This window comes from Centropristis striata, chromosome 6 (assembly GCF_030273125.1).
Source record: "Centropristis striata isolate RG_2023a ecotype Rhode Island chromosome 6, C.striata_1.0, whole genome shotgun sequence".
In the NCBI taxonomy this organism is placed as follows: domain Eukaryota; kingdom Metazoa; phylum Chordata; class Actinopteri; order Perciformes; family Serranidae; genus Centropristis; species Centropristis striata.
This window is the reverse complement of record NC_081522.1, coordinates 25,887,546-25,904,938: the sequence shown is the minus strand read 5'-3', so window position 1 is coordinate 25,904,938 and position 17,393 is coordinate 25,887,546. Positions and strand designations below refer to the sequence as shown.

Below are 17,393 nucleotides of genomic sequence, written 5' to 3'. Positions count from 1 at the left end.
CTCTCTATAATATCACATTCCCTTTGGACACATATACAAACACTAGAATGTATTGTGAAAAATACACAGACAGAAGAATTGAGTTAATAGTAGTTTAGAGAAAGTGTGTCTGGTGTAAGAGCAGTTTCACAACAAGCATGGAACATTTCGCAAAACATATTGTGATGTGTAATATTGTTGGTTTTTAGAAATGCTTGAACATTCATATGTGTCTGTGTGTCTGTGGGGGGTGCGGGGTGGGGGGTTACATATATTTCCGCAGAATTCCGGTTTCGGGAATATATGTTTGACCAATGAAAGCTTTGCTTTGGACCACTGGGAGGAGGAGGTTTTCTGGTTTTCGGGGCTGTTCCTAGATCTCATGGTTGTAGTCGGTCCCCAATAAACTTCTTTTTGCAAGTTTTGTCTTTAAGCTTTTTGGATGTTATTTTTTTTCCCATAGATATTACAGGCGGGAGTCAGCCCACGATACGATTTTATCCCGATACGATATTATTGCAATTTTAAGCATTTTGTGATATGGTGAGTATTGTGATACTATATATATTGCGATTTAACTGTTCCACTGCATTTTGTGTCCAAAAAATTAAATTCAGTCAATAATTGTTTAGTCAAATAAGAGAAAATTCTCAGTCTATTCATCTCACTAGTCTTTTTATTTCTCCACAATGAGAGTCAAACCCACAGACTGACCAACAAAGTATTCAGTCAAACTGAACCCAACTGATATCAAACATGTAGGACGACAACAACTGCAGCATTTTATCAAACTTTAAAAAACTTTAAGCTTCACTGCTCTGAATTTTTTTTGAAAGAAACAACCAGACACGATATCCTGAGGAACATGGTGCCTAGAGATTCCTTAGATCTTCTAGTTTCATATGATACTAGCATCTCCAGTATATTCATAAAAGTGAGTCCACCACAGCCTTTGAAAAACAGCAAAAACAGCAGTCAGAGTGTAAATATTGGTACTTGGTGGCTTCTATATTGCCACGCAAAATGTGGCAATACTGTGCTGTATCAATATTTTTCCCCACCTCTGACAGATATGATAATAATAATAATGGTCCAAAATGATATGAAATGATATATTTTTGATTGAAACATTTCCCACAACCCTTCCACCAAATACATGCACATCACAAAATTTGAGGGAAATCTGACCCCCATTAATCACCTTGTTGGGGCACATTGTATCACAATGCATTATATTTGGAAATAAGGTAGCCCCTGAGAAGCATGCAGAGCCTGTTGAATAAACTGTACTTTTTTAAACAAATTACAGACAACATTGTCTGTCAGATGCCGTATTATCTACTCACGCATATACAAGAATAGCATGTAGGCTGCAATCAGACAACAGGAACATGGAGGAGGCCTGGCTGGAATGAGTGGAAGAAGTGAGCGTGGTGTGGACCAGCTTGAAGGAAACTGTCTCTTTCTGTCAAGTAAATCTTATACACCAATACTGTGAATAGTGCTAAGCAGCAATAACCTCATGGTTCCCCTACTATCATATTCACAGCATTATAGGCGTATAAGGACAGATACAGCGATCTGTTGAGATCATTTTGCATCACTATAAGTCACATAGATGTAATGAAATTAATTAGTCAGGCAGCTTAGCTAAATAAAGGGGACACGCCGGACAAAAGCACAATATTTTTTCTACATGCTCTCTTTCACCATAGGTTTCAATTTTTGGTAGGAGCCACTTCATCAAGATTATGGATCGGAGATGGCAGCCATATAAGGTCTATGAGAACCAATATATCTTCAAAGCCACTCAGAAGGTCAATCTTGGTGTCAAAATATACATTTTCTGGGTCAAGGAATCATTTAAAACTATTGAGAATATCACTAGATGATTATTTGATCAAATAGATGTGTTCATTTTCACCCAGACTGGTAGGTTTTCACGTGCTGCAGCAGGGAATCCTCAGTTGAAAATGTTTGGAATCGTTCACGGGAGAGTGTGGATTAGCTGCGATGTACACTGCTAAATAAAATCAAGGGAAAGCTTTTATCTCATGTCAGATCTTGTATATACATTCTTCCCAACAGAAAATGTATATTTTGACACCAAGATTGATCTTCTAAGTGGCTTAAAAGATATATTGTTTCTCATAGACTTTATATGGCTGCCATCTCCGATCCACAATCCTGATGAAGTGGCTCCTACCAAAAATTGAAACCTATAGTGATAGAGAGCATGTGGAAAAAATGTGGTGCTTTTGTCCGGCGTGTCCCCTTTATTCTTAAACCTGGTCCCAAGCAGCCTGACTAAATGAATTGTGTTGCTCTGAAGGTATAGTCCTACTATATTTAATAATCCCAGTGGGAGCATTGGTCAGTCAGTGTGCAGTGTGCTGAAAGGACCATTAACAGCTGAGAAACAGGCTCATCTGGATCCACTGAATCATATCCTCATGCAATATGTCACCATACAACCACAACCAAAGCCTATTATCGGCTAAAATGCACTCAGCTGTCAGTAAAATGACGCAGCAGAGGAGACTGAAGAGAAACCATATGTCATGACTGGATTACAGATAAAATGATGAGGTGGGAGGAGGGGGGGGGTCCAGCCCAACCCTTAAAGAAACTAGAAGTAGAGTAAATCCTGTAGCAAGATTACAGGATTATTGCAATGATATGGCAAATACAAAAAACTATTAAAGTATGATAAGGTTGCAAGAAATTCTGCACTAAGCTAAATCCCTATAGGAGTATTATAAGGATGTTAGAATTATTATACCATAGGAGAAAAAAAGCTTAATTAAGTCACTAAATTCTCTGCTAAGTAATACAGGTACACATTAAGTCCCTACAGGGGTAAAACAGCAGTACAGAGGTGGTATTTTATCAGAGCTATATGGAACTGGCCCCAGGTTAGTAAGCAGGTCTTAAAAGACCCTGACAGAGCCAACAGGCTCCATGGTATTTACATAGAGATTTTACAATCTACAGCAGCCAGTGGCAGCTGATGGTGCCTTTCATATTTTTTGTCAAAATTATTAGGGTTGCAAATAGTGATTGTGTTTGGTTATTTATTTGTCAGTGGACCATTTGCCTCATTGCCTATAAACACTTTTTAAATGCCAGTAAAAGTTTCCAAAAGCCCCAGCTGACACACTAAAACAATCCTGAACCCAAAGATATTCAGTTGACAATCATATAAAACAGAGCAACAGAGCAAACATTCACTTTAAAGAAGCTTGAACTAGGGATGTTAATAATTAACCCTTTATTAAACTAGCTGTGTCCACCACAATACAAGCAACATGATGGATCGTGTTTTATCTGTGCCTGCAGCAAGACATTTTATATAGAGTCTTAACTGTACTGGACAGATGAACTGGGACTCAAGAGATGAGCAGGTTAATGAATGGCTTTCAAGTTAACATCTTGAGGTGGAACTAATGAATTTTTGGCATTTTTTCTAGAAAAATTGATAAAATGATTCTCTAAATAGGTGCCGATTTATTTTCTTCTGATCAACTAATCATTTAATAGAGCTCTTTAAATATACATTACAGTAATAACACTGTAAAAAAATGTTTTTACCGTAAAAAAACAGCAGCTGTGGTTGCCAGAACTTTGCCATAATAAATACGGTGCAACTTTTTCTAATATTACAGTAAAATTATATTAGCACTGTTGATTTCATGTTTAAGATTGTTATTTTATTCCATATTTTACTGCCAAAAATTTTTTTCCCATCAAAAGAAACACTGTTCTGCCATATAATTGACCAGAAAATACTTTATAAATGCTGCATAAATTAAAAATCTTTCCATTAGATATTACAGTATATTTTCTTAGAGATATTTTTTTTTTACAAAAAAATAAATGCTAAAATTACAGTGATGCTTGTATATATATTACAGTATATTGCCAGTGTATTTTACAGTGGAGTAATGTTTTGTTTTTTTTAAACTGTAAAAAAAACAAAAAACACTGTTTTGGTGTTTCATTGCTACTGAAACTGAATTAACCCATTTATCATTTTACGTTCTTTTACTGTCAGGGTTTAGCAGTTTTTCACCGTAAAATCTACAGACATTTTTTTCACTGTATGTAGTAGCAGGAGTAGGATTTGGTCATTCACACTCACTGTTCATAAGCTCTCACCATTGGATTTTATAGCCTTTAATAAAAAATCTACAGTATATACCAGTGGACAGCAAATGCACAAATGTGTGATTTGAGTTTGTCTCTGCACCTGAGATCACAGGGAAGAAAATGTGGAGGAGGAAATCAAAGCAGATCTGAGGCGGTCTTATCCTAGCCTTAGGCTTTCTTATCCTACAACTGGTGATCAATTAAATGATGCCTTTGTCCAAAATCCTGTCATAAAACCAACAGTGTGCTAGTACAACTCAAAAGTGAGCTCAGGTTCATGCAGACCTGCCTACTTAGATTTGCTCCAGGATTACTATTTATTTCTAACCACACCTTAAATCTGAACCATTTAACTAATGCACTTATGCAGGAAAAGCAATAGCTCCAGTACATGCTACTGCCACAATCACTGGACTGACATGTGTTACGGTACCTACTAGGGCTGGGCGATATAAAAGATATATTGATATATTTTTTAAATATGACATGGAATTAGACCATATCACATATATCGATATAGTTCAATTTTATTTTATATATATATATATATATATAAACGCTGCCCTTCCTAGGTTTTGTCATATTTACTTATTTTGTAATGTTCGTTATTCTTTTCTCATATAAATATATTTATTTCAGAAAAAGATTGGCCTATTTTATTTCAAAGGCTATTTTTATTTAAGATTTTTTTATTTCTTTAAATGTGCACTTTATGGAGCTTTGATTTGAAAAATAAGGTACTCCTGTTATACAGTATTTATGTTCACTTAAAAAGTTTCTATAAAACTACTTGTGACATGTCATATTTGGCTTTGACTTTTATTGAACATTTGCTTTCACTTTGTGATAAAAATATCAGGATATATATCGTATATCGATATTCTGCCTTAATATATCTGGATATGACTTTTGGTTCATATCGCCCAGCCCTATTATCTACCATGAGAAATATGTTACTCTTTGATGATCTTGTGATTCTCGAGCTATCTCACACAGCCTCACCATTCTTTTGCAATCTCATGAATCAAACTTGATTTAGGTAAAGAGGAGGACGGTGAAGTCGTAAACAAAGAGCAAGAGGAAGCTTCCCATTCACCTTAAAACCTATGAAATGACACTTGAAATTAATGTTCTTGCTTCTATTTTTAAAGCATTTTACCATTTGAAGCTTTTTTGTTTTTAACTCAAGACTTGTCTCATGTGAGGCAGTTGTGTCTGTTTGTGGCCTCTGGATGTTCAAAATCAAATGTGATGAAGTATGGTATGCTATTTAAACCATCTCTTCATTTAATTTACAGAGCAATTACTGCAATGTGACGTATATATCGTTAACATATAAACGTCATATTTTGGCCATATGGCCCACTCCTGAAAGATGAGTGTATAGACAGTCTATTTGCATTAAACATATTTTACAACAGCCAATTTAATCAGATACAGCACCCCCATGCATATATAGGAGTACAGTAAATCACCACGACTACATTAATCCCCCTCCACCAAATTATATACATCTTTCCACCAACATAGAGCAACATCAGGTGTTAGAAAAGGGCTTTGACAGATGTTTGAGAGGCCGGTTAGGTTTTGGCTAGCAGTGCTTTGTGGTCAAGGTGTTCATTTAGAGATACGGGTGTGTAATGTGCATGTGAGAGACAGATAGAAAGAATGATAGAGGGACACACATCCACTCTATAGAGTTATTAGACCGTGCTTATTGGAGACTTACTTCATCTGTTTGACGATGGTGCTTTTCCCTGACTCTCCAGCCCCTGGGGGATAAGAGACAAGAAGACAATGTAAACAGGGTGTGTGTGTGTGTGTGTGTGTGTGTGTGTGTGTGTGTGTGTGTGTGTGTGGGAGAGCAAGATGGAGACAGAGTGAGAAAGAGGAGGGGGTGGGAGAGAGAGAGAGAGAGAGAGAAAGGGAGAATCAGGCTGTTAAAAAGCTAAGTGAATAAGGACAGCAGCAGGGTGGAGATAAAAAGATGGAGAAAGTGGCTGCACCCTTTCTTCCTCAACATCCTTTTTGCACCCCTCCTATCCTCCATGTTTCAATGTAGTTGCTCTATGGATTATATACTTACTCCTACACAGAGAATCAATGAATCAATCTCCCACCCAAACCAATGAAGCAGCACTGCTTGTGCTTGGCCCTCCATTGCTGCATACTGCCATTTTTTCAGGCATCCATCTGCAGTTATCACCTCTCATGTACTTCTACACCTTTTACCTACACACTGGCTCATTCTGCACTATGACATTTCCCCACCTGGTACATGTTTAATGGAAAAAACCTTGTTATAGCAGCAGGCAGCTTCAGAGTGATGTAATGACAAGGCAGGGTGTGTTTAAAAGGCAGGATCGAGGCAAACAATGCTCATAGATATGGGATTTTTGATCATATCTGCTCTTTATTTCTCATGATAGGCGTCATATTTGTATTTATTTCCAACACCACCAGTGATGGTGATCTTTTACCAAACGCCCACCCACTCACACCACACCTTTTCATCGTTTCATTCTGCTCCACAGGCCCTATGAAGGCAAATCTAGTGTCTTACCGAGCAGCAGCAGTTTGACATCTTTGGCCGCGGTGAGACCGTCCTCCTTGAGGTTTTTCTCGATGGCTTTGCTCCGATCCAGAGCCGCCCTCTCCTCTGCGCTCAGAGTACATCCCATGGTTAGTGAACACAGCTTGAGAGCGTTACCGATACCGGGATCCAGGGCAGAAAAATAAGCAAGCAGACGATGGATTCAACGGAACTTGTGCGTGGACACAAAGCTGCTTGCAAAAGCCTTTTTTCTTTCGTTCTTGGTTAATTTCCTCCTTCTCTGCGCTTCGATCCCTCTTTCTCTTTCTCTCGCTCTCTGGGCTGCTCCCTCTCTCTCGCTCTCGAGCCGGGGGCACGGCACCGTTAAAGCATTTAAATGAACGGATCCACTCGGTTTGATCCACAGGGCAGACACAAGTCGATGTAGCCACCGCAGTAGTTTGGTTCTCAAGCGTGCTCCGTGCGTCCGTGCGTCCGGTCCGTTCAGTCCTCCGTCTCTCTGTATCTGTGTGTAAATCACGGTAACGGTTCTTGTCTTCTTCTCCTCTCGGCGGTAGTGTGTGTTACTTGGCGGCGGTGAGCAGCGCTCTCATCGTCTGCTTCCAGCACGGCGGGTCTCAGTCACCTTTCCTCCGTTTGGCTCCTCCGAGGCGGCGGCGGGGACTCGCTCTGTGACTACTGCCTCCCGGTAGCTCCGGTAGGGGCTCGGTCTGTGCCTAGTTCAGTTCTTCAATTGCAGGTTGCTGACGTCAGAGGAGCAGTAAAAAAAAAAAAAAAAACAGAAGTGTGAAGAGAGGAGCGCATCCATCCTCCCGGTGGCGCGGCCTGGTGGTGCGCTCTTATAATACCGTTATAGGTGAAGACTGGAAATAAATAGAGAGAAATAATAATCCAGACTAAATTAATAACTCACAACGAGGGCGAGGTCCACACAAAGAATTTGTAGGTTTAATCTTATCTGAGCGCATGGATATTTCCATTAAAAAAAAGTTATGGGGTCACAGGTGTGTATGTGAGCCAGCTAATTAAGATACAATTATGGAAAAAAATATAAGACCACCATTTTTCTTCAATTTCTTGTTCATTTTAATGCCTGGTACAACTAAAGGTACATTTATTTGGACAAATATAATGACAACAACAAAAATAGCTCTTAAGAGTATAATTTAAGAGCTGATATCTAGACATTTAACATTGTTTTCTTGATAATAACCAAAATCATTGTCAATAAAACCATGTAAAATGGCTCTTATGAGCTATTTTTGTTGATACGTAAATACTGAGACTGGGATGTCTACCAAAATTCAAAACACCTGGAACTGTAACAGTTAATAACCTTAGTGGGGCTGAGATGGATAAACCAAATTTAGCACCAACATTTTTATACTGTATATTCATATTTATTCTGCACTGGAATTCTATTCCACTCCTTAATACATACTCCTTCTTTAGACACTTTATTTTTATTGTATTTTATTGTATTTTTATATTTTATTGCTTGAAGTATGCCTAGGTTGTTCTTTTTATTTAATTGTGTTGTCATTGTCTCTGTGTGTAATGCTGCTGCTACGCTGTAATTTCCCAGCTTGGGATAAATAAAGTATATCTATCTATCTATCTATCTAAATAGTATACCCATATTGCCTTGCGCGCTCGAATTTCATTTCGAACCTCCAGGCAGTCTGGCAACCAGAGAGGTTTCTTAGCCCTGTTTTAGGGATCCAATCACAGAACGGGGAGGGACGTCAAGACAATGACGCATACTACTCGGCAGACGGAAGCTTGTAGTTTTGTAGTTTTCTTACGGATCCAACATGGCTGCACAGACGTGAAACTCTCTTTAGCTGTAGATGGTGTTTTAAATAGTTTAGAGCAGAAGTTGATTTTAAAAGAAGAACAACGTTTGACTTTACACTCCTGTTTCACCACAAAAAAGGATGTTTTAGCCTTGCTTCCGACAGGATTTGGGAAAAGTCTAATCTACCAACTAGCGCCGCTACTAGCGCCGCTAATAGCCCCGCTACTGTAACGCCGGTGATCTGGCTACGAGCCGGGGGACAGCGGAGCCGGCGAGAGACCCGCAGCAACTTGTTTATTGCCCATAAAATCAGTGGATGTGTGTGGCTGAATGACACGAGGGGGAATAAAGCGTGAGAATAAATAATCTTGCAGAAAGCGAGAACTGGAGAAGCAAAGCAGCAAGCAACACTCTCTGACAGACACACACACAACAAACATCAATTTCTGTTGCTCTACTACGTCATCTGGTATAACTAATACGGTTGGCTAAGAGCTACCTACAGACGCTTTTGATAGACATTCTAAGCGCCCAATAAACGGCTCCGGAGGATCGTAAACCACGCCTCCTCTACGGAGAAATGAACGGCTGGTTTCCAGACTAATCTCATTTGTGATTAGTCTGGTGTTAGCCAGGCTATAAACCAAAGGAAATAAAGGCAAAATTTATTATGACCTCTTTGAATCTCGCACCAAACACATATACAAAAAAATAAAACTAATAAAAACTAAACTAAAACTAAGCATTTTCAAAAAATAAAAACTGAACTAAAACTAGCAAACTCACTCTAAAAATGTACTAAAACTAATGAAAATTCCAAAACTATTATAACCTTGGTTTACTGTAGTAATAAACATGTTTACAGCCAGTTACAAAACCTGTTTTGGCCTCTATACTCAACTCCCTTGTATGACCATAGGGGGGTGAATTTTTATACAATTCACTCAATTAAATTATATTCAGGCTTAACAATATTCATAATACGGTGCATGGCTGCTTTGAGTGACAGGTAGGTGGAAAGTGGTAAAACATGATCCAAAAATGAATTCAAAATGACAGGTGCACATTATGCACCTATGATGAATGATAAAGCCAGCAAATGCACTGAAAATGTCCAAACAACCCCAATGACACACTGTCAAAATATTCTTCTATCTGCACATCATTTATAACGTTTTCTTTATTGGTTTCCACAGAAAGTCTTTGAATAACGAGTAATGTCATCAAATAATAATACAGCCAATCTCTAATCTAACCTATCATGTAAGTCTTTACCCAAATCTCAATTTCAATTTCGTACCAGTGTTATACTCAATTAAGTTTATTACCAGCTGAAACAGCATGTGGCTGGTAGCGTTTTCACCTTGGAAGTGTGTGTGTGTGTGTGTGTGTGTTCCTGTACTTCCTACATAGTGAGGACCAGAACACGTTTTTAACCAACAGAGTGAGCACATTTTTGCAAAGTGAGGACATTTCGACCGGTCCTCACTTCTTTAAAGGCTTTTTTGAGAATTCAGATTTTGTTTAAGGGTTCAGGTTACATCATGTTTATGTTAAGGTAACCATGTATTAGGTTTAGGGTAAGGGGATCGGGAACAAGGTTATTATAGTTAACGAAAACAAAACGAAATAACGAAAACTAGAATTGAAAAAATGTTTTCGTTAACTGAAATGAAAATAAAAAATGATAACTGAAACTGTATTGTGTGCTTACAAAACTAACTAAAACTCACTAAAATTGTAGTGAAAATGTCTTTCGTTTTCGTCTTTGTCAACTTTTTCCATACATAATGAAGATGGATAACACAGGAAATGAAGGGAAAATTTACTGTGACCTCTTTCAATCTCCCACCCAACAGATACCCCATTACAAAAAAATCTAAAACGAATAAAAAATAAAATAAAAAATAAAAACTTACCTAAAACTAGCAAACTCACTCTTAAAACTCATTAAAACTAACTGAATTTGACAACAAAAATTGACAACGTAATTAAAACTAAAACTAATGAAAAATGCAAAACTATTATAACCTTGGTAGGGAATTCACTATTACTATGAGAATGAGGGCCCTCACAAAGATAAAAGTACACAAATGTGTGTGTGTGTGTGTGTGTGTGTGTGTGTGTGTGTGTAACTTACTATAGCACAAACTGCCACAGAAGCAGTTTTGCGTAGTTTGCCAGGTGTTAATGTGTGTGTCAGTGTGTCTCTCTGGGACAGATTTTGCCACAGTAATAGTACCACAACCAGGCAATATGCAGTCACAAAACTTTCAGGTGTGTTACTGTGACTAAAATGAAGTTTAAAAGGTGGGTCTGGTCCAAATGAGTGCATCAGAAGTAGGGGAGTAGGTAGAATTATGAAAGGGTCCATTTTCCCCCACCCTTCATTTAAATCTCAATCCAATTCCAAAGTGTAAATGATCATCAAATGTAACTGTTATGTGATGACTATTGAGTCTCTCACCAACTGGCACCTTGATTATGACTTGGATCTCCTTTTGTGAAACTTGACTTTGGTATGAAATGAATAACATTGCTTTACATATGACTGTGTTTTAACTGATCAGCATTAATTGTTGATTGCTGTTTTTTTTTTACTTGATATGTATGACCTCAGAAAATAACTGTAAATGTTTTGGATTTCCGGAATTAAGGGAACTATACTCTCTCAATGACTACATTAATTTAATGACTAATGGTTGTTGGCAATGTTTGGCACTCAACTGACCTTTGCAATGGAACTCTGGGTTACTTGTCCATTAGCCCAGTCTCAATTTTTACATCTGTGGCTTCACCAACAATAACAACAACAACAATCTGCTGGCTCAAGTGCTTGTTTCCCATTGTGAAGTATTCTGGTGTCTCTGTTACACTGTAAAAAATGTCTGTAGATTTTACGGTGAAAAACTGCTAAACCATGACAGTAAAATGATAAATGGGTTAATTCAGTTTCAGTAACAATGAAACACTGTAAATGTATATATCAGCCAAAACAGTGGGGGTTTTTTTAAAGTTTTTTATTTTTTTGCAAAATACATTAGTCCACTGTAAAATACTCTGGCACCATGTTTGTAACAAAAATATACTGTAATATATACAAGCATCACTGTAATTTTTGCATCTATTTTTTGTAAAAATACTTTTTCTCACTGTTAAATGTACTAAACACCATGTATCTCTAAAAAAAATATACTGTAATATTTAATGGTAAAATCTTTAATTCATGAAGCATTTAGTAGCATTTAGTATTTTATTGTCAATTATATGGCATAACAGCATTTCTTTTGATGGAAAAACGTATTTTTTATGGAAAAATATGGAATAAAATGCCAATCTTAAATGGGAAATCAACAGTGCTAATATAATTTTACCGTAGTATTACAAAAAGTTGCAAAGTATTTATTACGGTAAAGTTCTGTCAACCACAGCTGCTGTTTCTTTCTTCTTCTTTTTTTACCATAAAAACAACAGTTTCCTATATATTCATTTAGATTTGGAATTATTAAATATGTATATTTGGGACTTCAGAACACAAGGTAAAGCCAAGACTTTGTGGGTGGTCAGTTAATCTTTTCCTCACAATTTAAACTTCATAGTAGAAGAATTAATTAATTTGACTCTACATTCAGTCAGAGGTGCGGTTGATTTTTAGCCAAAGCAAAAAAAAATAGTAATAATCAGCAAAATAGCATCTCAGATCTGGTCACATATATGTTTAAATTCTCCAGCCATTAAAACGTATAGTTCCCTTTTATACTGTCTCTTACATATTAACAATGTATTGTTTGTCAGCACTACATTCTGCTTGTCTGAGCAGCTTTACAGCTACAATTAGTTCATCGTTTAGTTTTCTGAGCAACTCATAGACTGTTGGATTGAGTGTCAGGGCTCATATCTGCCCTCACATATGACACCCAATGCAGACATTTCCTGCAAGCACACTCAGTATGTGACGCCCTGCCTGGAGGACCTGCACCGTTTGGAAGTAAGCCAAAGTGAACAAGTGACTGGTGCAGGAAGTCGAGAACTGAGTATTTGCTAACCAGTATGGTCACCACATCCTGTGTTGTTGTAAGAGAAGTTTATTTTGAAACAAAGATAGAACTTTAGGGTGAAAAAAATCACACATTCACATTCACATTCACATTCAAATTCAAAACAGTAAAATAGTATTACTTTTTCTTTATGAACAATTTAGTTAACAGCACACTTGTAGCAATACAACACATTTATTCATGAACCACCATTATGCAGAGTCTTTCGCTTCACAAGCACTATTTGACAAGTGTTTGATACTCAAGACTGATTGTGGGAGATTTTGAGATACTCACATCAGCATGTAGACACGCTCACAATGAAGGTAATTTAGCAGGTTTAATCTTATTTTAGAGTATTAAAAGTCTCGAGATAAAAGTAATGCCAACGATCATCTGGAAGACCCTGAATATCAATATGTTCATTAATTGTAGAGATTTTTCAAAAAACAAAAAATGTCTACCTCATTGTAATGCTAGAGGCAAAGTCTTGAAACTTCATCCTTAAACATTTCAAGCAAATCAAATGATCCCAGCATCCTACTAGTGGTCCCGCTTCCAACAGTCCCACCAATTTTCCGCCACTATGAACAGGACTTCCCGGAATATTTGACTAACACATGGCTCCCACTTGGTCATTGAATCACTGTTCAGCAACAGCACATCAACTGCTGCCGCCATCGCTGTGTGCTTATTGTAAACAAACCGGCTTGCTAACTGTACATCGAATGTCCGGTGCGTGTTGTAAACAAACGGAGGTCGCTAACTGAACACATACTGCTGCAGCACATACACACTGTACTGCTACAGAGCTAATTGTGCAGCCTATTAGCACTGCGCTATTGTGCAAAAAGTGAGTAAAACACCCTAAATATGTATAGTCTTACCTATGCTTAGTTCACCCTCCTCCTTTGTCTGGCCTTGGGACTGGCAAAAGTGACCCAAAAGAGACACTGAGTGTCAACGAGCCAGCGGCAAATTAGTGCATGCGCAATTTGCAGACTGGACACTGAGGGGTTAACGTCCCCTACTCTGACTGCAGCTGGGAGAGACTCCTGCAGTAGGACTGTACCGCTTGTGAGGGCTTTGGGACGAGGGAGGGGCCGCCAGCAGAACCCGCGGCTTGTTAATAAGAGTAAGAACAAGTCTGCAAAAGTCTCTAATAACACCAGAAAAAGTCGCTAGATTTGTTGCAAGTGACAAGTTTTTTGAAAATTGACGCTAGAGGGAGTCACTAAATATAACTAGGCAACACTGTGAACGACGCCTGGCTCTGCCACCGGTTCGTTCAAGGCAATCCAAACTATTTGCCTTTGTTGTTCTCCTTTGGTGGAACCACTACCAGTTCCTACCAGAGCAGGGGCGTCCCTCTAAAAACCTCCTGAAGACCCAGCTCTTCAGAGAGCATCTTCTCTCCTAGCACCACACCACAACTCTACTCCTTAGAGAATCCTCACTAGCACTTAATGCTGCACTAACGCTTCTTATCGCACTATACCTTGATTGTTTCCCTTTTCTGTTAGTCGCTTTGGATAAAAGCGTCTGCTAAATGACTAAATTTAAATGTTAAATGAAGGGGCCTACCGTTTTCCAGCCAACAATTGTAGAGAGACTGTTATTCTCTTTATCTTATCAGATCATTCCAATAAACAATACTTTCACAACAGCATGACCATAGCATAAAGCAACAGAAGATAAACTGATTGTCATTGTGAAATGGTTGGCATGCGCTGATATGTTTCATGTCTGCATTGCAAAATAGGGGTGTCTAAAAACAAGATAAAAACATTAAATCTGACGGAAATGATCTTGCTTCATGGACAGATAATTTCACATGACAAGATTTCTTAAATTAAGATGATTAAATCTAGAAATAAGCATGTTGAACGCTTAAAATAAGAAATTAACTCTTAAAACAAGATAACTTATCTAACACTTCTAGTCTAAAGTTTTTTTTATCTTGGTAAGAAACAAATAATTGTCAGGTCACTCTGCTCGGGCCAGTTCATCACTGCTTGCAACTTTAATTTATCTTGTTTTAAGGGTTAATTTCTTATTTTAAGCGTTCAACATGCTTATTCAGGGTTCGTACACTTTTTCAGTGGTCAAATTCAAGCACTTTTCAAGGACTTTCATGGTCCATTTTCAAGCTTTTCCAGGACCTTTCAACGGTTGTAAATGGCATGTTTTAGATGAGTACTTCCATACTAAAAGTGGTAATTTCACTTAACCATACCACCGGCAATGGTTTTACACTTTTAACAACTAAAATTAGTTTGCTAATCTCATAAAACATACTGGTATGGGAATCTAGGGGCTAGGAGCAAAATAAGCTCACAAAAATCATCAACCTTCAGCTTGTGGAACTAAACACGACCCAAACTAGGAGGAAAGACCCACAAATACTTCAGGAGCCCTCACATCCACTAGGAATTAGAAAAACTCCCTTCAGTAGGAAGATACAGGGTAGAGCAACAAGAAACATCTCAGAAACAAGAAGACGCAGGCGAGACCCAGGCGGAGCGGTCTTCATTTCAGATAGGCTATAGGCTATTCACTTTATATAGTTTTTTCCATTAAAAATGCGGTTATCTATAGTCAGATTGCAAGAGAAATACAGTAAGAATTTCAAGCATTTACAAGCACTTAATCCAAAATCCAAGCACTTTTCAAACCTTGAAATTCAACATTAAAATTCAAGCATTTTCAATAATTTCAAGCACCCGTACAAACCCTGTTATTTCTAGATTTAATAATCTTAATTTAAGAAATCTTGTCAAGTGAAATTATCTGTCCATGCAGCAAGATCATTTCCCTCAGGTTTAGTGTTTTTATCTTGTTTTTAGACACACCTTTTTTGCAGTGTGATCACAACAACGGTTTGTATATCTGCAGTCCTCCATCTTCCGGTATCCCCTTTTAAATGATAAAGAGAATACTGCTAGGAGCAGAACGGGCATGCTAGTTGGTTTTTGGCTGAAGTCTTGCCTGCAGTGTGTTCAAGTGGCTGAGACAAAGGCAACGTGATGCAACCCACCAGTCGGCCTCTGTCTCTGCTACTTCTTTGATGTAGATTTGGCTTGCCTGGTCCTATAAGGAACAGATCTATGTACAAGATGTTGTCAGACAGAGACTTTAGCTACTTTCACCATGAAGTATTCTGAAGACCTGGCTGCATCTGAGCACTAGTGAGCTCAATTCAGAGCTTGTCAATCTACTGTATGTACACTGTAACAAATTGCTATAAGAAAACAACCAAATAGTGACAGTAACATACTGTTTTCCATTAAAAAAAGTATTATACTGTAGAAAACACAACATGGTCTCACAGGAATCCATGAAATAGCCATGGATTCGCTTAACTCAAAATCCGTGGAATAGCCATGGAATCACTCAAATTTCTGTGAAACTGACACGGATTTTGCTACAATGCAAGTTAATGACAGTCATATCCCGTGGCTATTCCAACATACAAAGTGATTATGTACATTCACTGAGTGAATATTTAGAAAATAAAACATATATTTCTCACTAGAAATGTAATCAAAAGTCAAAATATTGATTTTTTTTTTTCACAAAAAATGAGAGAACTGTCCGCCATGTTTTTTGTTCTGACTGCCGGAACCTTGAAAGTCACGTGACCTGGACACAAACCAATAGGAAAAAATATCAATGGAATAGCCACGGGATATGACTGTCATTAACTTGCATTGTAGCGAAATCCGTGTCAGTTTACGGAAATTTGAGTTATTCCGTGGCTATTCCACGGATTTTGAGTTAAGCGAATCCGTGGCTATTTCACGGATTCCTGTGGGACCAGGTTCAGAAAACAATGCATTCTGGGCAATATTTGTAGGTAGCTTGCCGTTTCCCATAAAATACTGAAATATACCGTAAAAAGCATTACATTTTGGGAGTGATTGTAGAATCAACAGCAGAGAGGCCGAGAAAATACGGAAAGCTACTGTATTTATAGAGGAGACATGCCACAACAGGTTGGAGTCATTCAGCCAACTCACATCAATTTTAATCCTGCATTTCTTGTGTAAATCACAGGGTAAATTGAACTATGTTTTATTTGTTAGATGATGTTTGCAGTATCAGTATTTTATTGTCAAATCAAGGAGATACAGGATTGTACTGTAATTCAGTATGTGGATTTATCACAGTAACATGCTGTAAAGTAAATAACAGTAGGGGAACTGTAAAAACAGTAGCACCCTGTACTGGCAACCCTGCTGCCAGTATTTTACTGTTAATTTACAAGACAATTGTTAACAGTGTAGCCTGCACCCTGTTCACTGATATAGGGGAGAAACTGCAGTTAAGGCACCTTCTGTCTCCTTTTCCTTCCTTTATCACATCTGGTCAGTCCGTTAACAAACACAGGCTGTGGTAACTGTTACACAAGCAGTACACACACACACACACACACACACACACACACACACACACACACTATCAACAGTGATGTGATGCAAGTCTTCTTTGCAGAGAGTAAGAACTATGCTGTTGCCTCAGACTTGGGCTAAGATCCACTGATTGAGGACAGAAAACTGAAGAAACTTAAACAGTATTTTGCACATAAGTGTAGTAACAATGAGTATGTCATTAGTATTTTAACCTGTTAATTGTTTTTTCTACAGGAAATTTAGAAATAACAGCATGGTTTATCAGTACTTTACACCCACATTGATGACATAAACACAATGATCTTGATAGTAGAAACCTCCAAATAAAAGCATAAGGACTGGATTAAATAGTGTGATTAATCCTGCATGGCTTCTTTACTAGTTTATAGACCTGTTTACCAACAAGGATGACATATTTTATGGGTTCAGATTTGTGTGTTTTACGGACAGGGGTACTGCTACTA

General features: G+C 37.9%; 1 protein-coding gene across 2 annotated transcripts in view; it reads right to left on the bottom strand.

Moving 5' to 3' along the window:
• LOC131972876 (guanine nucleotide-binding protein G(o) subunit alpha) overlaps positions 1-7,378 on the bottom strand; it is a 150,141-nt gene extending 142,763 nt beyond the window's left edge. Inside the window, exons 1-2 of one of the 2 annotated variants that reach the window (XM_059334655.1) lie at positions 6,692-7,378; positions 5,858-5,900 (exon numbers count right to left, since the gene is read on the bottom strand). In XM_059334655.1, the coding sequence (XP_059190638.1) occupies positions 5,858-5,900; positions 6,692-6,809 (161 nt within the window). In that variant the 5' untranslated portion in view covers positions 6,810-7,378. The remainder of the gene's footprint in view (positions 1-5,857; positions 5,901-6,691) is intronic. The other variant, XM_059334653.1, reaches the window with a different exon arrangement.
• Positions 7,379-17,393: the final 10,015 nt, after the last annotated feature.